The 23,937-nt window shown below is 37.6% G+C and overlaps 2 protein-coding genes across 6 annotated transcripts in view; both read left to right on the forward strand.

Moving 5' to 3' along the window:
- Positions 1–23,937, forward strand: part of SBF2 (SET binding factor 2) — a 489,641-nt gene that overhangs the window by 94,588 nt on the left and 371,116 nt on the right. For all 5 annotated transcript variants that reach the window (XM_061147798.1, XM_061147803.1, XM_061147799.1 and 2 more), the window contains exon 2: positions 3,261–3,346. In XM_061147798.1, the coding sequence (XP_061003781.1) occupies positions 3,261–3,346 (86 nt within the window). The remainder of the gene's footprint in view (positions 1–3,260; positions 3,347–23,937) is intronic.
- LOC133060309 (proteasome subunit alpha type-6-like) lies at positions 4,637–5,636 on the forward strand. Its single transcript, XM_061147805.1, has one exon. The coding sequence runs from the start codon at positions 4,725–4,727 to the stop codon at positions 5,463–5,465; it is 741 nt and encodes a 246-aa protein (XP_061003788.1). The 5' UTR covers positions 4,637–4,724; the 3' UTR covers positions 5,466–5,636.

Below are 23,937 nucleotides of genomic sequence, written 5' to 3' on the forward strand. Positions count from 1 at the left end.
TAATGGTTGGTATATGAAGAGTTGCTATACTGCAGCAGTTGTTCATTTCTGAGAATGTTTTTATTTTGCCTTTTTCAAATGTGACCTCAATGTTAAAACAATTCTGAATTGGTCAATAAGATGAATTTAACTTTCCATTTATCTTTTAAAGGTAAGAATTTGGTCATCAAGTGATTGAAGTCTAAGTGAGGGCCCAAGGGAAGTTCAGTTCACAGGGATGAGGATGAGAGATGATAGTGGATGATTTCTTTTTAAAAAATTGCATCGGGTGTTAAGGTTTCCTTAAGTTAGATGCACAAATAATCAGAATGCTGTTGCTTTTACTTCAGAGTGAGTGGGAACAACATGTAGAATATGCAAGCGCAGGAAGCTCTTTAAAAAGTACAGCAAAAAGCAGTTTAGACCTAGCATGTACTCTCTAGCCCCAAATTACTCACAGGTTATATCCCCAAAGTTCAGTTTTGAATTAATCTGGTCTTTAATGTCACAGGGTAATTTTGTAATAGTAGTAACAGAGTAATGATATAGACCCTGTCTATCAAGGGATTAGATCTGACAGAGTGCCTGAAGAACTATGGACAGAGGTTCATGACATTGTACAGGAAGCAGTAATCAAAACCATCCCCAAGAAAAAGAAATGCAAAAAGGCAAAATGGCTGAGGAGGCCTTACAAATAACTGAGAAAGTAAGAGAAGCCAAAGACAAAGGAGAAAAGGAACCGTTTGAATGCAGAGTTCCAAAAAATAGCAAGGAGAGATTAGAAAGCATTCCTCAGTGATCAGTGCAAAGAAATAGAGGAAAACAACAGAATGGGAAAGATTAGAAGTCTCTTTAAGAAAATTAGTGGTACCAAGGGAACATTTCATGCAAAGATGGGCACAATAAAAGACAGAAATGGTATGGACCTAACAGAAGCAGAAGATATTAAGAAGAGATGGTGAGAATACACAGAAAAACTATACAAAAAAGATCTTCATGACCCAATAATCACGATGGTGTGATCACTCACCTAGAGCCAGACATCCTGGAATGCAAAGTCAAGTGGACCTTAAGAAGCATCACTGCAAACAAAGCTAATGGAGGTGATGGAATTCCAGTTGAGCTATTTCAAATCCCAAAAGATGATGCTGTGAAAGTGCCGCACTCATTATGGCAACAAATTTCGAAAACTCAGCAGTGACCACAGGACTGGAAAATGTCAGTTTCATTCCCATCCCAAAGAAAGGCAACGCCAAAGAATGTGCAAACTACCGCACAATTGTACCCAGCTCACATGCTAGCAAAGTACTGCTCAAAGTTCTCCAAGTCAGGCTTCAATAGTATGTGAACCGTGAACTTCCAGATGTTCAAGCTGGATTGAGAAAAGGCAGAGGAACCAGAGATCAATTGCCAACATCTGTTGGATCATCGAAAAAGCAAGAGAGTTCCAGAAAAACATCTACTTCTGCTTTATTGACTACCCCAAAGCCTTTGACTGCATAGATCACAGCAAACTGTGGAAAAATCCTTAAAGAGATGGCAATACCAGACCACCTGACCTGCCTCCTGAGAAATCTGTATGCAGGTCAAGAAGCAACAGTTAGAATTGGACATGGAACAACAGTCTGGTTTCAAATAGGGAAAGGAATACGTCAAGGTTGTATATTATCACCCTGTTTATTTAACTTACATGCAGAGTATAGCATGCAAAATGCCGGGCTGGATGAAGCACAAGCTGGAATCAAGATTGCTGGGAGAAATATTAATAACCTCAGATACACAGATGACACCAGACTTATGGCAGAAAGTGAAGAACTAAAGAGCCTCTTGATGAAAGTGAAAGAGAGTGAGAAAGTTGACTTAAAACTCAACATTCAGAAAACTAAGATCATAGCATCTGGTCCCATCACTTCATGGCAAATAGATGGGGAAACAATGGAAACAGTGACAGACTTTATTTTGGGGGGCTCCAAAATCACTGCAGATGGTGACTGCAGCCATGAAATTAAAAGATGCTTGCTCCTTGGAAGAAAAGCAGTGACAAAGCTACACAGCAGAGACATTACTTTGCCAACAAAATTCTGTTTAGTCAAAGCTATGGTTTTTTCAGTAGTCACGTATGGATCTGAGAGTTGGACGATGAAGAAAGCTGAGTGCCGAAGAATTGATGCTTTTGAACTGTGGTGTTGGAGAAGACTCTTGAGAGTCCCTTGGACTGCAAGGCGATCCAACCAGTCCATCCTAAAGGAGATCAGTCCTGGGTGTTCATTGGAAGGACTGATGTTGAAGCTGAAATTTCAATCCTTTGGCCACCTGATGTGAAGAACTGACTCATTTGAAATGACCCTGATGCTGGGAAAGATTGAAGGTGGGAGGAGAAAGGGACAACAGAGGATGAGATGGTTGGATGGCATCACTGACTCAATGGACATGAGTTTGATCAAGCTCCGGGAGTTGGTGATTGACAGGGAAGCCTGGCGTGCTGCTGTCCCAAGGTCGCAAAGAGTCAGACACGACTGAGCAACTGAACTGAAGTGAATGATATAGATAAGTGGTTTTCAACCAGGGGCATTTTTGCCCTCCCCCCAACCCCGAGCATATTTGGCAGTGATTTGGAGACATTTTTGGTTGTAACAACTTAGTGGTATTAGATGAGGTGTTATTAATTTATAGTGGGTTAAAGCTAAGGATGTTGCTAAACATACTATAATGTTCTATAATGCACAGGAGAGCTCTCCTCCCACTGCCTTCAAACCCAACAAGGTATTATCTGGCCCAGAATGTCGGTAGTGCTGATGTGGAGAAACCCTGTTTAGACAATTGTCGAATTTCCAGGACACTCTGAAAAAGCTTTCTTTAACCCTGCACAGTGCTTATAATCCATAACTGAAGCTTAGTGCTAAGAGTGCCATTTCATTTGTCACTTAAGATCACTTTGTCTGTATGGTAAAGCTTTTAAATTTCAACTTGAGATTCTGAGCAAAAGATGGCTTTCCTTATTGGAAATAAAGGGTAGTTACTCCCATGATGTGGAGACTTGATTTCACATGCCTGTTTTTCCTAGTACTTTTGTGTCACTCTTCTGAGAGTCTGTAGGATGGGAATTACCTATCATTTCAGTACTGTGTTTAGAAGATAGTTTTATACACTTTAAAATGTGAAAATGTTTAATCAGTATGTAAATTTATTCAACAAGTATTCATTTAGAAATAAGTATTAATAAAATGAGTATTCAGATTTTTAAGTACCTGTAACTTAATGCACTTTGATTTTATTAATAGGGTCAGGAGCAGGTCTGGGGAAAATAATCCAGAGATTTCCACAGAAGGACTGGGATGATACACCTTTTCCACAGGGAATTGAATTGGTAAGTTGATGTTGTATTACTGTACTTTTATAATATACTTTTCTTGTTTTATTTATGGTTATGTTGCAGTTACTTTTAAATTATTTGGTGATTTAACTGTAACACATTATTAAAAATAATCTCCCCAGTACAGAAACCTTTGACTTACATTGGTTCTGGAATACCTGTTTTGCTGTTCTTCCCATTTAAATTTCTCTTTAATATTAAAGTTGAAATAGATGATCTTTATGTGCCTGGAAGCTGAAAAATTCCTCTGATTCTTATAATCAAAATCTTAGCCTAGTGTCTTCATTGATAGTGTGTGTCACTAATCAAATATTTATTGTATTTTTTTTCCTGAAAATTTCAAGGTTATTGTTTTAGTGAAAACTAAATAAAAACATAGATAAACAAAACTAAAGGTTGTTTTAATAGAGATCAGTCATGGTTTGATTTGGTCTTGAAGTCAAAATCTGAATTCTCTCTTTCTAGTTACAGGATTTGTATGTTGTTTTGTAATAGTGCAATTAACTGCCTTATTTTTGTCAACCATTTTAAAGCAATTTATGGTTGAGCATAATTTATATGACTAACACATTCTCTCTGGTGGTGGATCTGTGGTGGCAAAATCAGAGACTGAAAAGATTGTCACCAAACTATTTTTGCAATATGACTATAAAGTTCAGAGAGTGTGTATATATGTTTTTGTATATATGTGTGTGTGTTCATCTATATTGTATGTATATTTACACACACAAGCAGTATTCATCAAAGCAGTTGTTTTGAGTGAACATCTGGTGTAATATGACAATGAAGAGAAGACTGCTTGGGTTGAAAATCCCAGCTGAATGGTGTGATTTCTAGCAAGTTACTTAATTTCTTGAGCAACAAGAGTCTTCATCTATAAAATGAGGACACTGATAATACTAATCTCATAGGGTTATGTAAAAATAAAACGAGAAAAATACAAATAAAGTGCTTAGAACAGTGTCTTCCATAAAGTTCTCAGTAAATAAGGTAGCTTGTTAATGTTATTATTGTTGTCATTGGTGCTCTGTGTTTGACATATTGCAGCTCCTACCTCAGAGGAAAAACTGTTCAGTCTTTTATTAGCCTGTATCAGAAATATTTATTAGTAATAAAACTGATGTTGAAAATTATGATTTTTCTTATCCTAGCAAATGACTGTCCATTTCTGCCTCCCTGAGGATAGAAGATACATTGCTAAATGCTTAATTTTGATTGATAAGCCCAGCTGTGTAAAGAAGGCTGTGAGTTCTATAGACCCACAGAGGGGGTAAATCTTGAGTTTAGGCATTAAAAGGGGGGAAAAGAGGGGCTTCTACGCCTGGTGCAGGAGCTAGGAGGCCCGAGATTGTGCCTGGAATAGTGGTGCACCATGTCCCGGGCTTCCAGCGCTGGTTTTGACCGACGCATTACCATTTTTTCTCCCGAGGGACGGCTCTACCAAGTAGAATATGCTTTTAAGGCTATTAACCGGGGTGGCCTTACATCAGTAGCTGTCAGAGGGAAAGACTGTGAAGTAATTGTCACACAGAAGAAAGTACCTGACAAATTACTGGATTCCAGCACAGTGACTCACTTATTCAAGATAACTGAAAACATTGGCTGTGTGATGACAGGAATGACAGCTGACAATAGATCCCAGGTACAGAGGGCACGCTGTGAGGCAGCTAATTGGAAATACAAGTATGGTTATGAAATTCCCGTGGACATGCTGTGTAAAAGAATTGCTGAAATTTCTCAGGTCTACACACAGAATGCTGAAATGAGGCCTCTTGGTTGTTGTATGATTTTAATTGGTATAGATGAAGAACAAGGCCCTCAGGTGTACGAGTGTGATCCTGCAGGTTACTATTGTGGGTTTAAAGCAACTGCTGCAGGAGTTAAACAAACTGAGTCAACCAGCTTCCTTGAAAAAAAAGTAAAGAAGAAATTTGATTGGACCTTTGAACAGACAGTGGAAACTGCGATTACATGCCTGTCTACTGTTCTATCAATTGATTTCAAACCTTCAGAAATAGAAGTTGGAGTAGTTACAGTCGAAAATCCTAAATTCAGGATTCTTACAGAAGCAGAGATTGACGCTCACCTTGTTGCTCTAGCAGAGAGAGACTAGACGCTGTAGTTAGTTTACCAAATCCGTGACACCACTTGCCTGTGTGTTTGGTAACAACAGACCAACATTTTGGGGGCCCCTCGATTGAAAAAGGAACTTCTCCCACTCTTGCTGCCACTGAAATGGTTAGGACTCTGTATAAATAAAACCAGTGCTTTTGGAAAATAAAAAAAAAGGTGGGGGGAAGAGTATGAGAATCTGTGAGGTAATAGACAATACATTGGAAAAGTCCCTGATGCTGGGAAAGATTGAGCACATGAGGAGAAGGGGACGACAGCGGATGAGATGGTTTGATGGCATCACCGACTCAATGGATGTGAGTGAGCCAACTCCAAGAGATAGTGAAGGACAAGGAAGCCTGGTGTACTGCAGTCCATGAGGTTGCAAAGAGTTGGACATGACTGAGCAACTGAACAACGAAGTGGTCTCTGCTGCTAGTTCCTGGCACAGAGCTTCTGAAACCCTTGTAATTTCCTAAGTCAAAAAATACTAGAGACATCTTTGGTTCTAATATTTGGTCTTTGACCCTGGTTCCTGCCACAGGGTTCCTGAAACCTTTGTAACTTCCTGGGTGGGAGGAGTGTTTTGTTCTGATGAAGTGACTCTTGGGGGACTCCTGGATGATTCCTGGATGAGGAGAAGGACCAAGTCATGATTAGAAGCTTGGAACTTTCAGCCTTTATCTGCTATTCTCTGACAGTTTAGTTAATGATTGATCATGCCTAAGTGATGAAGCCACCATGAAAATCCCAAAAGTATGGGATTCAGAGAACTTCTAGGTTGTTCAAACATCCACCTACTGGGAGAGTGATGCACCCCAGCTACACAGAGAGAGAAGCTCCTGTGCTTGGGACCTTCCCGGGCTTCCCTCTGTGTATCTCTTCATCTGTTGTTCATCTGTATTCCTTATCATATTCTTTAATAAACTGATTGTAAGTAAAATGTTTTTTAAGTGAGCCACTTGAGCAAATTAATTGAATCCAAAGATGTTGAAGTCATGGGAACCTCTGATTTGTAGCCAAGTCATACAGAAGTTGTAGGTAACCTGGGGACCTACTTACAGTTGGCATCTCAGGTTGTGGGGGGAGGGGTGTTGGTCTCATGGGACTGAGCCCTCAACCTTAATCAATCAGTTAAATTGTAGGACACCCAGCGGATGTTGTGATAATTGCTTGTTTTGGGGAAAAAAAATCCCACACATTGGGTGACTGAGAGTGTCAGAAATGAAGTATTCTGGGTAAGGTAAACGTTACCACATGGAGGAGAAAAGTAGGTTTTTAAAGAGTCCCCTTGTATTCCTTTTTCTTCTCTTCCACATCTCTGCAAATACTAGTAATTGGTCTTACAGTGTGGATAACTGGCGTTTGTACTATTAAAGCTTTTAAACTGTTTCACTGTCCTTTTTAGTAATGATTGAAGGGGGAACATTTTGGTACTCGAGGTCTTTTAGAACTTTCGTGTGTTCCTACCTCTCCTCACATAAATGTGCGGATGGATATAAATTACATCAGTTTGACAATATGAACAGTGAACCACCTTCATAAATTTCAAGGACAACAGATGTTATTGGGTTAGAGAGAGATTATGATTTGACTGTAGTTTACTTTAGCTGTGACTGAGAAGGAATACTTTTTGTATTTCAAAAGTTAAGGCATAGATACTGTGATGCCTCTTATGTGTCTCTAGTAGTGATGGAGAGACATGTTGATTTTCAGTTGAGTTGAGTTCAATCACTCAGTCGTGTCTGACTCTTTGCAACCCCATGGGCTGCAGCAGGCCAGGTCTCCCTGTCCATCATCAACTCCTGGAATTTACTCAAACTCATGTCCATTGAGTCAGTGATGCCATCCAACCATCTCATCCTCCGTCGTCCCCTTCTCTTCCTGCCTTCAATCTTTCCCAACATCAGGGTCTTTTCAAATGAGTCAGTTCTTCCTGTCAAGGGGTCAAGATATTGTGGTTTCAGCTTTAGCATCAGTCCTTCTAATGAATATTCAGGACTGATTTCCTTTAGGATGAACTGGTTGGATCTCCTTGCAGTCCAAGGGACACTCAAGAGTTTTCGCCAACATCACAGTTCAGAAGCATCAATTCTTCAGTGCTCAGCTTTCTTTATAGTCCAACTCTCACATCCATACATGACTACTGGAAAAATCATAGCTTTGACTAGACGGACCTCCGTTGGCAAAGTAATGTCTCTGCTTTTTAATATGCTGTCTAGGTTGGGCATAACTTTTCTTCCAAGGAGCAAGCTTGGTCCATACCATTTCTGTCTTTCATTGTGCCCATCTCTGCATGAAATGTTCCCTTAAATCTCTGATTTTCTTGAAGAGTTTCTAGTCTTTCCCATTCTATTGTTTTCCTCTATTTCTTTGCACTGATTAGGGAGGAAGGCTTTCTTATCTCTCTTTGCTATTCTTTGGAACTCTGCATTTAAATGGGTATACCTTTCCTTTTTTCCTTTGCCTTTGGCTTCTCTTCTTTTCACAGCTATTTGTGACAACCATTTTGCCTTTTTGCATTTCTTTTTCTTGGGGATGGTCTTGATCCCCACCTCCTGTACAATGTTATGAACTTCCGTCCATAGTTCTTCAGGCACTCTGTCTATCAGGTCTAATGTGTTGACTTTATTACTAAGTAAATGGATATTTTTTCTTTGTGGGAAAGACAGTCCCGTGTTCGGGTGCTGTCAGGGTCTCTCCAGTAACAAGTAGAATCTTACTGGATTGGTGAAACTGAGATGTTAAGAAGTAGCATAACTTTTCCTCACCTAAGATTTTCCTAGATGAATATGTTGGGTGATTCTTCATGAAGCATTTCAGAATGTTTGGGACTAGATTAATATTGAAAGATTATTTATCTTGCTGGATTACATTGGGAACTTTCTCCTTTTAAATATTTTCATAATTGATAGCAATTCCCATTTCCTAATGTCTATTGTGCTTTGTCAGGTACAGAATAAATTTGTTTATATTATCTATCAAACCCATTTTAAAACGTACAAAATTGTTAACTGTTACATTTTTGTTGTCTTACTATTTATGGCTGTCCATGGGGGGTCACAAAAAGTTGGACACAACTTAGTGACTGAGCACACACACACACTATACCTTATATGTTAGAAATGTGCAACTATTCTGCATATTAACAGCAATAACTTGAAAACTGTGATACAATGTGTAATCTAGAGCAACTCCTGCAGCTTTAAGACCAGAGATAGACCTAATAAAATTTTAGTGTAATTGAAGATGGCCTGGTTCAGTTTGTTTCTTTTTTTTTTTTCTGGTTCAGTTTCTAAGTGGTTTGTTGATTCCAGGGTTGTAGTAACTCTTTTCTGATCATTTACACAAAATCTTAGCCCCTCCAAGATGGTAATAGTGGAGCAACTCTTTAGCATGTAACGTTAATGGTAATATCTAACAGTTGTATATGATTGACAGAATATGATGAATTGACAAATTAGATGATTAGAGATAGTATTAATATATCTAATTTACAGGTGGGTATATTGAGGATTAGGAAGTTTAAACAGTTTCGTTAAGGTCTAACAGCTGAGATGCAGCAGAACTAGGATTCAAACCCAGGTCTTTTAACTCTCAGTCTCAGGCAAATTTTTGAGAATATTCTGAGAGTGATACTTTAAGCTATGGTTAGCATTTAAATGCAGGATCTGAAAACAGGATTCTATAATTTGGTAGAACTGAGGTTCAGAAATCTTAACAGAATGCTGTGCTAAAATAATGCTGTGTTATTAGTAGCCAGTTTCATTTATTTATTTTATTTGAGGATAAACCTGGGTTCAGAACATAGTATTATATTGAAATTATTTTCTGTTGTCATCTTTCCTGCCCACACAGCAGGTATTTCTTGTATTCAAATTCTAATTGAAAGGCAATTGTGTTCAGCCTGAAGACTAAACTTTATGACTTGAGGTAAAGGATTTTAGACATTCATTCACTAATAAGTCAAATCCCAAATTTAATTCAGAGGATGCTGAATTTAGTCTTTCTAAAGCTTTTGTGTAAAAAATTGCCTTCTCTTTCTTTTCTTCTATTGAGATGTGCTGAACTTTAATTTGGATGGTTTTTAAAAATAAAAATATGAAAATAAGCTAAACCAAACATAATGACTGCTTTTCCAATTCTAGGATATTTTTATCTTTTTCTCGTACCTTTTAGGCATACATGGAAACCACAGACAGTCATATAAATAAAGTTTCAGTCAATTTTAGTGACTATTTCAAAGAAAATTTAAGAATTGTTTTGCAGAGGCATTCTATGGCTAACAATCTATTTCTGATTATGGGAAGCAATGTTTGTATTGGCTTCATTTTGGGCATCAGCAAATAGTATTGTTTTAGGCACCAGCTCTTTTTAAAGATGCCCTGTCTCAGAAGTGATTTTTTTTTTATATTCATATTCAAAAAATGTGTCACAGTCTTCACTAGGGAATGCCTATACTGAGGCACTTGTAAATCTTTCTGATTTGTTTTTTAGAAGACTAAAGTACTGTGATTAAAAAATGCTGTGGCTTGGGTAAAAGAGGATTAAATGTTTCATTAGAATTTCTAAACTTGAGGTTCTTAAGATATTATTTCAATTGTTTAAGTTATAAACTAGTGATTTGACTACCAGTATGAATCCAGTTTTCTATAGTTTTAAGTATAGATTAGGGAGAAGAGATGAAAAATACTTTGTATTCAACATTCTGTAGTTGTAATTTAGGAGTAGTAGTCTTAGTATGGGATGTTATTTGAAGGCAGAGAAATAAGTATAAGTGTCATGTAATATTTTAATTCTTTAAGCTGTTTAGAATGCATTGAATACTGCAAATGGGCTTGTGGCTGTCCATCTGACCTAGATATAAGTATGTTTGGTCAGGGGACTGAGTGTAGAAAAGATGAAAGAGAATTTCTCCCCTCTTTGTAGAGGAATATGCGTGAAAGGAGAATGAGAAAAGTAATGAACATATTGGATGACAGAATCAGTTTTCACAAGTATTTTAAAAGGCTGGAGTTATGGGTCCTTCATATAAGAGGATTAAATATAATAGGTGAAAATGTCATCCTGCATGTGAGTATAATTATTTAGAGTAAAGAAAGCAGAATACTTTCCCAGCCAGAGAGATTTGACAAATACAAAGACAGCTAAAAATTAAAATATATAATTATAGAAGATACCTATGGTAGCTCAGTCGGTAAAGAATCTGTCTGCAATGCAGGAGACACGAGTTTGATCCCTGGGTCCAGGAAGATCCGGTAGAAAAGGAAATGGCAACCCCGCTGCAGTATGCTTGCCCGGGAAATCCCATGGACAGAGGAGCCTGGCGGTCTATAATCCATGAGGTCGCAAAGAGTTGGACATGACTTAGTGACTGACACTGAGGATTAGTAGTCTCTGTTGTGCTAGAGAATCTTTCATCTACCCAGTCTCCTTGGTCTGATCTCAGAACCACCTCAGGAAAAGTTTTATTGCCATGCTGGGGTTCTGTTATACCTAAAGCTTTGACGCCATAGAGAACTTTCTGAGGAAGATGTAGAACTATAGTACACAAGCCTAACCTATTACAGATTTATGTTGTTTGCAAACAGCCTGGCTCCATTACCACACAGAATCCTGCTGTTCGTCTCTTATGTAATTGTCATATCACCACTATGGGTTGTTCTGTACTTTTTAACTTCCAGTTCCTCATTCTGGTCTTCATTTTTCATTGATCCCAAGTATTAACTTAAAAAAAGCCTTTTCCTGACCATATCTCTTTAGCTATTATCATATTTCTTCTTTATTATGAAATGTTTCAAATGATTCTTCTTCATTTGCCATCTCCATTTCTGTAAGAAATGTGGTACTATGGAAGGAATATGGAATCTGAACTTTAAAACCTTAAGCAGAGTTAATTTACCTTTGTGATAGTATTACTTTTCCTATAAGACTGTTACCAAGTCGTCTATTAATATGTTAATAAACTATAATCTGATTTCTTGCTATCCACTGTCATCTCTTACACCCAACTCACGGGCTTATTCTGAAGTATAGTTATGTCCTCTCCATTTCAAAATTGCAAAGTTGAAGTTTGTTAATATTTTCTGAATTCATTAAGGTAATGCTTGATGTTATAATAGGTAAACCTTGAAGTCTTAGGAGCTAGAATGAGATAAGCTTTTTTTCTTCATACTTGCATGATCACATACTTGATTGGCAGTAGGGTAGACAAGAGTATGGTTTGGTATCTTAAAAGTGTCATCTTGAGCATCACCATTCAGTTGGCAGAGTAGTAAGAGAAAACATGGAGGATAGTAAAGGTGGATTTTATGGGGAAGGTCTGGGAGGCTGTATGCGTGTTTGCTCAGTCGCTTCAGTCATGTTCAACTTTTTGTGACCCTGTGGACTGTAGCCCACAGACCCTGTGGACTGTAGCCCTCCTCTGTCCATGGGATTCTCCAGGCAAGAAGACTGAGGTGAGTTACTGCTCCCTCCTTCAGGGGATCTTCCTGACCCAGGGATCAAACATGCATCACTTGCATTCAGGAGGATTTTTTACCACTAAGCCACTGGGGAAGCCCCAAAGGCTGTATATATCACTTCTCTTCCATTCATCAGAAATCTGTCATTTAATCACAGTTAACTGTAAGGGGAGTTTGGCAAATAAAGCCTAGATGTGTGCCTAGGAGAAAAGGGAAACAGATTTAGTGAACAACTGCCTTTCCTCTGCCACAGTGTTCTTGTTGTAATTCAGAGATCTTTCCCTTATTCTAATTCTCTTTGACAGCTTTATTTTTTGATATCACTAATTCAGTCTTTGTGGTAGAATAAAAAATACTTTGGCTCAGTTCCTGACATAAAGTGCCTGAAATCTTTGGAATTGACTGTCTTTTGTATGCTAATAAGATGGCTTATGGGTTTCAGGAACTCCAGATAGCTTCAGGAAGGGGGCTGGTGTGCCAGAGTAACCAACCATGTGATTAGAGCATTGGAAATTTCAGGCGTGCTGGGGAGGAAGAGGGGCTGGAGATGGAGTTCAGTCATCAGTGGCCAGTGAGCTACCTAATGATACAATCATGCCTATGCAGTGAAACTCCCATGGAAACCCCTGAGCAAAGGTACATAGATGTCTTCCGAGTCAGTAAACACATTACTGTGCTGGGAAGGCGGTTTGCTTGGAGAAGGCATGGAGGGCTCTGTGTTTTGCCCTCCCTCCATACCTTGACTTACAGATCTCTTCTATTTGGCTCTTTTTGAGTTGTAGCCTTTACAGTAAACTGGTTAGTGTAGATAAAGTGTTTTCCTGAGTTCAGTGAGCTGTTCTAAGGAATTATTGAACCTGGAGGGGCGGGGGGGGGGACAGTCATATGAGCCCCTGAATTTGTAGTCTGCAGGCAGAAATGTGGATAATTTGGACATCCTTTTGCAGCTGGCATCTGAAGCTGAGGATGGTCTTGTTAGCTGAGGCCTGACCCCTTGACTGTGGGATCTGTACTCACTCTGGGAAGTTAGTGTCATAATTGAATTGTTGGCCACCCAGTTGGTGTTGGGGAAAACACACGTATTTGGCATCAGGAAAAATACAGCCATCTCCATCATGCTAATTTTCTCTTAATTTCAGTTAATTCTCTTGCATTTTCCTTATTTTTGTTTTATTTTCTTTTTGTGGCTTCCTTACTACAGACTTTCTGTAATATTCACTTTTCATTTTTTTGGTATCTTGTTTTCTCTTGGAAGTGATGGCATCACTATTCTGTCAGTCTGCTATACTTGAATTCTAGTCATGCCTTTGATTGTTGTTTTCTGCAATTCCTATAATCTAAGTGTGTTGCCTACATGTCTCAGACAGAGCTAAGCCAGTTTGGTATCTCTTTTTAATACCGGGCTTCTAATGTTGTGTGAGCTCTGGTAACAAATAGCCTGGAAGGTTTAATCAAAGATAGTTCTTGCCTAATTTCACTTGTAGCAGTTTGTGCTATGGTGGAACTGACACTTGGATAAGTCATATGTATTATTCAAACCAGAATACTTTGAGAGTGAAAGGTAGTGAGTTGGAAAACTTGCATAAACTGAATATATCCTGAACAACGGAGAAGGCAATGGCACCCCACTCCAGTCCTCTTGCCTGGAAAATCCCATGGATGGAGGAGCCTGGTAGGCTGAAGTCCATGGGGTTGCGAAAAGTTGGACATGACTGAGTGACTTCACTTTCACTTTTCACTTTTATGCATTGGAGAAGGAAATAGCAACCCACTCCAGTTTTCTTGCCTGGAGAATCCCAGGGACGGGGTCGCACAGAGTCGGACACAACTGAAGTGACTTAGCAGTAGCAGTATCCTGAACAAATTGATTTTTTGGTTGCTTATACATATGCATATACATGTGTAAAGTTATTCATGGCAAAAATTGGAAACTACCTAAATGTCTGTCAGTAGGTGACTGATTGAATTAGTAGTGCTACAGTCATTCATCAGAATATAGTGCAACTGTTAAAAAGTATGAGATAGAAGATATGCAAATAGCTAACAAGCACCTGAATAGATGCTAAGGTCACTAATTATTAGGGAAATGCAAATCAAAGTGAAAATGAGATGCTACTTCACACCTATTAAACGACGACTAATATAAAAAAGCATAATAGAAAATAACAAGAGTTGGCAAAGCGGTGGAGAATTACAGCTCTTGTGCACTGTTGGTGGGTATGTAGAATGGTACAGCTGCTGTGGAAAATGATATGGCAGTTCCTCAAAAAATTCAGAACAGGCTTACTATGTGGTCCAGCAATTTCACTTCTGGTTATATACCCCAAAGAACTGAAAGCAGGGACTCAAATAGATTTTTGTACACACATGTTCATAGTGGCATTATTCACCATAGCCAAAAGCAACCCAAATATCCATTGACAGATAAATGGATAAACAAAATGTGTTATGTACATACAATGAAATATTATTCAGCCTTAAACATATAGGAAATTTTGACATGTGCTACAACTTGAATGCATCTTGAGGACTTAGCCAAGGTGAAATAGGCCAGTCACAAAGTAAAGTACCTAGAGTAGTCAAATTCATAAAGAAGGTAGAATGGTGATTACCATGGGTGGGGAGGCAAGAATGGGGAAATGTTTAAAGAGTATAGATTTTCAGTTTGGCGAGATGAAAAGTGTTCTGAAGATTGATTGCAAGACAATATGAGTGTACTTAACACTAATGAACTGCACATTTAAAAATGGTTAAGATGATAAATGTTATGTATACTTAACTACTATTAAAAAATTTTAGAAAAATATGAGATAGAGGTTTATTTAGTGACATGAATTAATCTCTGATACATTGTATGGCAAATAGCCAAAACAAGTTAGAGAAGAAAGAACAAAACTGGAGGACTTGCATTGCCTGGTTTCAAGACATACTGTAGACCTCAGTATTCAAGACAGTGTGGTATTGGCTTAAAGATAGACATGTAGATCCATGCTACAGTCTAGAAGCAAATCCCCACATTATGCTAAACAGATATTCAATAGAGTGGCTAAGGTAATTCAGTTGTGGAAAGGTGGGATTTCCAACAAATGGTACTGAAACAATTGAATGTCCATTTGGAAAAAAATAGCTTTGACCCTGCCTCACACCATATAGAAAAATTAATTTGAAGTAGATCATTGGCTGACTGTAAAAGCTAAAACTGTAAAGGTTTTTAAAAGAAAATTTAGGACAACATCTTTGCAAACCTTTAGTTAAGCAGCGACTTTAATAAAGTTTCTCTGGAATACTTGAAAACCCTTGAAAAATAGTGTATCATTATGCAGAAAAGGTGGGTAGTCGGATAATAAGTCCTGTTTTGTTTCATAGATTTCAATTGGATCTACAGAATCTCTGGATGCCACTTGGGCCTTCTATTTTTTGCTGTTTCCCTTTAGTGAGGAGGAGGAGACTGGGAGAAAAGAGGGGAGATTCTAGAAACAATTCACCTAGGATCTCAGAGCAAAGTTTTCTCAGATGTTATCTTTTCTGCTGAGCCAGATTTTCTTGTCAAGCCAGAAGTTTGGATATATTCAAATCTGTGGGGTGGCTTTTGCAAATGGAACTTGTTTATCAAAATTTAATTGCTATAGATGATAGCCAACTTTAGATGTAAAAACATTATTATATGTAGAAGATTTTGTGATATAGAGCAAAGAATACTGAACTCTGGGATTTTATTTATATGTCTGTATCAGTATATATACCTATATATAATTTGATTATAAAAAGCAACAGCTATTTAGAGAGAGAACACCAATTCTCTAAGTTACATAATCTATTTTCAATGGTATAGTAAGGAATTATATTTTCATATTATCCATCCCCTCACACATCAGTTCTTTTTCTAATCAAGTTCTTTGGTGGTCCAGACATGCTGTTACATTCACATCTTTTTTCTTGAGTTTGTATTGTACTTTGAGTATTCATGTGGAATTTTCCCTGTTATGAATATAGTCATTTTCCTTATAAGTTTTTCTAGAGTACTTCAAAACCCTTGAAACAACAAACATGTCAGTTTTTAAAAAAGCATTTAAAAATGCTTCTGGTGGCCTCTAGTGGTACTTATGTGTCTATAAAAAGTCACTAATATCCCCGATATACAAAATTTTAGGTGGAGTTACAAAGTTGACAAACACAAATACGTATATTTATTGAAGAAGAGTTTTTAATCTTTGAGAACTAAACATTTATTGATCAACTGTAAATCTGTCAGTGATGTATGTACGGCTGGATCTGTTACTGCAAATTTTATCTTTCCTTACCTTCAAGAAGGAAATAGCCTTTCCCTACTTTGAAGAAATGCCTTGAAATTATATATTACATACATATCTTACTTGGCAGTGTTTCTATTTTGTACTATGTCAGCAGTAGTTTACTATTGCATTTCGCTGAAATGTGTCCATAAAGGATGGTAGAATGATTTCTGATATATCCTTAAATATAATAGAAGATAAAATAGGGTCAATATTTTGTAAGTTAATCATAAAGATAATCAATCCTTAGTTAAGTTTATTTCTAAATAGCTACTTCTGGCTAGTTTAAGATACTTTAAGTTAGACCAGGAAGTATCCAGAATCTGAAATATACGTGGAAGTTGTATAAATTTCTGAAATTTAGACAATTTGGAAGAATTTGTATAAATTCAAGATTTGGAAAGCTAAAGAGAAAAGTGACAGGTTTAGGTAAGTTAGATTTATTTTAAGTGCTGAAATTCATCTCCATTCATGCTAAAAATTAGATATTGAAATCTAGGTCATATAGCTACTTAGGCTATACGTAGGTTGAGATGATAATAAAGCCCTTGATCTTTTGATTCTCTGCTAAAGCTTTTCTAAAACTAATATAAAATATTCTTGGGTTAGATGAGGTAAGCTGATTTTTTTTAAGTTTTTTTTTCTCTTTTTTCTAAAAATAAAAATTAACAAATAAGTCTTATTCTAATTAGGAAGGTTTAGCTGGCATTGGGAACAAGTGAATAAAAAAGTGTTAATGTTAAAACATTAAAATCAGATGGGTTTAATGATACAAATCTTTGGTAATTAAGGAGTTGGCAGCTTTTATTTCTTCCAAAGATGGACCATATTTACCAGAAACACACATAGTATAGGTGAACTCAGAATAACCTTCAAATATGACAGCTTTAATATTCTAATGAAAAAGATTCTACTGTTGGGTTCATAACTGACTGAACGATCTCAGTAAGTGTAGTAAGATCATCAGTATATTTCTCCAGTTCAGTACTGTGTACTTACTTTGGAAATAGGAATAAATTGCTGTAAAACTTAAATGAGATGTGCTATCAATTTGTGGGTTGACTGTGGTTTCCCTTGTTGACTGGGTTCTTAAGGCAGTGACTGCTTTTCCTGAGACTTCTGAGTGCTAATACACAAGATGGGGTGGAACCTTCCCTTTGGGTTAAGTGTTACTCTGATAGGCCAGAGAAGTGGAAGAGACGTTTTCTGAGTCGAAAAGAGCCACAGGAGACCTCCCTGCTTATAAATACTTTTTTCTACTTATTCCATCAACTAGAAATTCTTTTAAACTGAATGTGGCCTCTTTAAAATTTCTAGAAGATGTATTCCAATTTCACATAAATATTTACTTATCTTAATATTGTTCTACCTAGGTAATACCTGTAATTTAATCTCACAGAACAGTCTGTTGCCTCTTGGTGACAGTGACTTTTTTTAAAAAATTTATTTATTTATTTATTTTTTACATAAAGCATATTTAATGGACTTAAGTCATATACATGTAGGTTGGGAAAACTGTAATAGACTAGTCTTTTTAATCAGAGGATAATTGCTTTACAGTATTGTGTTGGTTTCTGCCATACATCAGCATGAGTTGGTCGTAGGTACACTTATGCCCCTCCATCTCGAGCCTCCCTCCCACCTCCCTCCCCTCCCCACCCCTCTAGGTTGTCACAGAGCCCTGGTTCGAGTTCCCTGAGCCATACCGCAAATCCCCGTTGGCTGTCTATTTTACATATGGTAGTGTATGTGTTTCCATGTTACTCTCTCCATTTGTCCCACCTTCTCCTTCCTCTATCCCCATGCCATCTGCCCCCATGTCCATAAGTCTGTTCTCTGTGTCTGCATCTTCATTGCTACCCTGCAGATAGATTTATCAGTACTGGCTGACAGTGATAACCTTAAGTAGAATGGTGTGGTGCTGCTGTTACTGAAAGTGAAGAATTGTTTCCTAAACACTTTAAGGGCAAGGTCTTTGATCTCTGGTGATTTTTACTTTTATTGTATTAAATAAAAAAAAAAAAATTTTTTAAACTGAGTTATAATTGTCTAAAGTTTCAGGTACACAGCATAGTGATTTGCAGTTTTTAAAGATTATACTCCATTTATGGTTATTAAAATATTGGCCCTATTCTCTGTGCTGAACAATATATTCTTGTAGCTAATTTATATTATATATTATTATGTACCTCTTAATCTGTGTACCTTTGTACCTCTTAATTTCATACCCTAATATTGCCCCTCTTTCTCTCCCCACTGGTAACCACTGGTCTGTTTTTTGTTGTTGTTGTATATTTTGTAATATTCGCTGGTTTGTTTTATTTTTTAGACTTCACATGTAAGTGATACCTTACAATATTTGTCTTTCTCTGACTTATTTCATTAAGTATAACGCCCTCCAAGTCCATCCATGTTGTTGCAAAGACAAAATTTCATTCTTTTTAATGGCTGATTAGTATCCCATGATATATACTATGCAATGTATGTATTTCCACATTTCCACAACTTCTTTATCCATTCATCTTTTGATGGACACTTTGGTTGTTTCTGTGTCTTGGCAATTTAAAATGATGCTGCTATGAACATAGGAGTGCATCTATCTTTTTGAATTAATGCTTTGGTTTTCTTTGGGTATATACCTGGGAGTGAAATTATTGGATCTTATCTGGTGATTTTAAAAATAAAGATTATTAAAGTGCTAGCTTGTTAGTACTTATGAAAAATACAGCTTCTTTTTTTATAGTTTGCTCATTTGTCCAGAATTTTGCTTTAAAATTTACAGCCATTTTGAAACTTTGGCTACAGTTCAATGCTTGTTCATTCATTTAACATATTTATAGAGCACTTACTTTGTTTCAGTCATGGAGGTGGGTGTTGATGATACAGCAGTGAACCAGATAAAGTCCTGTCTTCTTAAAACTTTAATTTATAGTAGAGAATGGGCCAGCATTAACTATAGTGAATAAGTAAATTGTGTAGTACATGAGAAGTGATAAGTACTAAAGCATTGACAGGAGCAATGTGGTCCATTTGTTTGTAAATAACCAAGGCAACCAGTTACCTGTTGCTGCTTGCCATATAGTCTAAGCAAAGCAAATAAAAATAAGCTAGGTTAAATAGCTTTTAGAATTTGGCATATTTTTGATATTACAAAGCAAATTGTAAATACATACTTCAACTGTACCAGCTTATTAAGGAAAACATTTTTTATATTATGAAGTAGTGATGAATGTTAGTTTCTTGTCTTACAGTAGCCAAAAATTATTCAGATAGGTGAGTTCTACATTACTGTGGTTATGACTTTCTGTAATCAAATAGGCTACACATTTAGTGTGTAATCCATTTGTATATGATAACAGTATTTTTAAAATATTTGTATTTCATACAAGGGCAAAGAATTCAGAGATGTATCACACATTTGCAATTTGTCATTAAAGCGAGTCAAGTACAAGTAAAAAAAAATCTAATGTATTTCTAAATCAGTTCTGTAACTGAGCAATTGCTTAATTGATACAAGACTTTCCAATTTGAGGCTTCTAAGGAAAAAATGATTCTGTGTACTTTTTTTGTTTGAATTTGCAGTAGGTCCTTGTTGGTTATCTATTTTAAATGTACCAATATATATCTTTAATTTGTCCTTTAGGATCAGTAATGTTGAGTGATTCTCTTTTATCCTTTTTTCTTTCTTTTTTCCTGCTTGACTATGATTTTTATAGGCTGACTGGTGGGTTATGAATCATCCTCTAGTTATTTGTAAGCATCTCTCTAAAGGCTCTTGCTATAATAGAATGTGACTGTCATTTAAAATCATGACTTGGATAATGATAAAAATGTCATGTAATCTTAGGGTTTGGAAAGGACCTTAAAGGTTTCCTGGTCAAATTCCAACCTCCTTTGTGATGATTAAATTACTTTGTATATAGTCTTCTTGCCAAATGGTCATGTAGCTTCCAGTGATTCATCCTTAAGTATTTTCTTAGTGCCTGTTAGGTGCTGGACAATGTGTTGGGTGCTGGGAATTCAGCAATAAATATGACAGATGTGGCCATGCCCTCATATTCAGTCTAGTAGCTAGCATTTTTATAATGATGATAAACTTGCTCATGTGTATATATTTACCTTCATAGTTTTATACAAATCATCTTTAAGGGTCTTGTTCTACTTTACAGATTTGTATGAACATTAACCTAATCTAGTTAGGTAAATATTCTACTCATTATTACTGTACTTGGAAATATTTTGGGTTTTTTTTTTTTCCTTCTCAAAAGCCTGTTTCTAACTTTATATAAAAAAAAAATTAACATGCTTATTTTTTTTCAAAAGTTGAATTTTTAAAAATGTTTAGGTGTGCTATTAAATTACAAATATAAGACTCTTAACGTAATAAACTGGACTTTCTAGAATATATGCAGGGCAGAATGTTGACTCTTAGTACCTTATTTAACTACTCTAAGAGTGATTTCAGACACTTAGATAATCTAGTGAAAGTGATTAAGATGGGGATCTGGTCCATTTAATGTTGGGTGTTCTACTTCATGCATATACACTTAGGATCTTAATTCAGTAACCTTCTGCTTTTTAAAAAGAAATTTCAGCTCAGGCAACTCTTTGGACATTATTTTTTGCTAGATTTGCAACAGATCTTATTAGATACTGTAGGCCAGTGCCAGCTATTCCTAGTGGAGGAAGGAAAGTGAAAGTCGCTCAGTCATGTCCGACTCAGTGTGACCCCGTGGACTCTGCTCCAGGGCCATGCGAATACTGGAGTGGATAGCCTTTCTCTTCTCCAGGGAATCTTCCTAGCCCAGGGGTTGAACCCAGGTCTCCCACACTGCAAGCGGATTCTTTACCAGCTGAGCCAGTGGAGTCATGAGCTCTTGTTAATTGCCCTGACACTCATTTTTAAAGATATTAGCTGCAGTACTGCAAGGGTATGAAAACATTACAAGAACACCAGCTAGTGAGAAGTTAATCTACTCTGTATCACACCATATAAATATCTGCTGCAAGTTTCAAATACCAATATTGATACATTTTATAATCTTCTATCATCTTCAGTTCAGTTAAGTCGCTCAGTCATGTCCGACTCTTTGCGACCCCATGGACTGCAGCACACCAGGCCTCCCTATCCATCACCAACTCCCGGAGTCTACTCAAACTCACGTCCATTGAGTTGGTGATGCCATCCAACCATCTAGTCCTCTGTCATCCCCTTCTCCCACCTTCAATCTTCCCTAGCATCAGTGTCTTTTCAAATCAGTCAGCTCTTCGAATCAGTCGGTCAAAGGATTGGAGTTTCAGCTTCAACATCACTCCTTCCAATGAATATTCAGGGCTGATTTCCTTTAGGATGGACTGGTTGGATCTCCTTGCAGCCCAAGGGACTCGCAGGAGTCTTCTCCAATACCACAGTTCAAAAGCATCAATTCTTCGGCGCTCAGCTTTCTTTATAGTCCAACTCTCACATCCATACATGACAACTGGAAAAACCATGTCTCTGCTTTTTAATGTGCTGTCTAGGTTGGTCATAACTTTTCTTCCGAGGAGCAAGTGTCTTTTAACTTCATGGCTGCAGTCACCATCTGCAGTGATTTTGGAGCCCTCCAAAATAAGTCTGTCACTGTTTCTGCTGTTTCCCCATCTATTTGCCATGAAGTGATGGGACCAGATGCCATGATCTTAGTTTCCTGAATGTTGAGCTTTAAGCCAGCTTTTTCACTCTCCTCTTTTCACTTTCATCAAGAGGCTCTTTAGTTCTTCACTTTCTGCCATAAGGGTGGTGTCATCTGCATATCTGAGGTTATTGATCTTTCTCCCGGCAATCTTGATTCCAACTTGTGCTTCATCCAGCCCAGCGTTTCTCACAATGTGCTCTGCATATAAGTTAAATAAACAGGGCGACAATATACAGCCTTGATGTACTCCTTTACCTATTTGGAACCAGTCTGTTTTTCCATGTCCAGTTCTAACTGTTGCTTCTTGATCTGCATACAGATTTCTCAGGAGGCAGGTCAGGTGGTCTGGTATTCCCATCTCTTTAAGAGTTTTTCACAATTTGTTGTGATCCACACAGTTAAAGGCTTTGACATAGTCAGTAAAGCAGAAGTAGATGTTTTTCTGGAACTCTTTTGCTTTTTCGATGACCCAGTGGATGTTGGCAATTTGATCTCTGGTTCCTCTGCCTTTTCTCAATCCAGCTTGAACATCTGGAAGTTCATGGTTCACATACTGTTGAAGCCTGGCTTGGAGAACTTTGAGCAGTACTTTGCTAGCGTGTGAGATGAGTGCAATTGTGCGGCAGTTTGCACATTGTTTGGCATTGCCTTTCTTTGGGATTGGAATGAAAACTGACATTTTCCAGTCCTGTGGTCACTGCTGAGTTTTCCAAATTTGTTGCCATAATGAGTGCGGCACTTTCACAGCATCACCTTTTGGGATTTGAAATAGCTCAACTGGAATTCCATCACCTCCATTAGCTTAGTTTGTAGTGATGCTTCCTAAGGTCCACTTGACTTTGCATTCCAGGATGTCTGGCTCTAGGTGAGTGATCACACCATCGTGGTTATCTGGGTCATGAAGATCCTTTTTGTCTAGTTCTTCTGTGTGTTCTTGCCACCTCTTCTTAATATCTTCTGCTTCTGTTAGGTCCATTCCATGTCTGTCCTTTATTGAACCCACCTTTGCATGAAATGTTCCCTTGGTACCACTAATTTTCTTAAAGAGACTTCTAATCTTTCCCATTCTGTTGTTTTCCTCTATTTCTTTGCACTGATCACTGAGGAAGGCCTTCTGATCTCTCCTTTCTGTTCTTTGGAACTGTGCATTTAAATGGGTATATCTTTCCTTTTCTCCTTTGCCTTTTGCTCCTCTTCTTTTCTCAGCTATTTGTAAGCCCCCTCAGACAACCATTTTGCCTTTTTGCATTTCTTTTTCTTGGAGATGGTTTTGATCACTGCCTCCTATACAATGTCACGAACCTCCGTCCATAGTTCTTCAGGCACTCTGTCTATCAGACCTAATCCCATGACTCTGTTTGTCACCTGCACTGTATAATCATAAGGGATTTGATTTAGGTCATACCTGAATGGTGTAGTGGTTTTCCCTACTTTCTTCAATTTTAGTCTGAATTTGGCAACAAGGAGTTCATGATGTGGAGGTAAGAGCTCAGTAATTGAATAGTCTTTCAGTGGTCAGTTACCAGGCAGCTTGATGAGGCTTTTCCTTCAGATTTAAAACAAATAGAACAGGGTCCAGGGTATAGGTCAGAATTAGCTATTTCTTTCTGTCTCTAAGAGGAAGACCAGAAGATGATAGCACTCTCCACATCCTGGCATAAAGGGAGCTAGAAAATGAAGAACCCATGTGAAGGACCTTCAAAGATGTCCTAGGGCTTCAGATGAATCTCTGACTTGAAATAAATTAGAATTTATGAAAGTGAATAAAAAGTGAAAGTGTTAGTTGCTCAGTCCTGTCCTACTCTTTGCAACCCCATAGACTCTAGCCTGCCAGGCTTTTCTGTCCAAAGAATTCTCCAGGGAGAAATACTGGAGTGGGTAGCCATTTCCTTCTCCAGGGGATCTTCCTGACCCAGAGATCAAACCTGTCTCCTGCATTGCAGGCAGATTCCTGCCATCTGAGTCACCAGGGAAGTCCTAGAATTTATGACAGCTGAGAGCAAATAAACTGCAGTAGGTGAGTGTGGAACTTGTCTAGCAGT

This window comes from Dama dama, chromosome 1 (genome assembly GCF_033118175.1).
Source record: "Dama dama isolate Ldn47 chromosome 1, ASM3311817v1, whole genome shotgun sequence".
Classification (NCBI taxonomy): domain Eukaryota; kingdom Metazoa; phylum Chordata; class Mammalia; order Artiodactyla; family Cervidae; genus Dama; species Dama dama.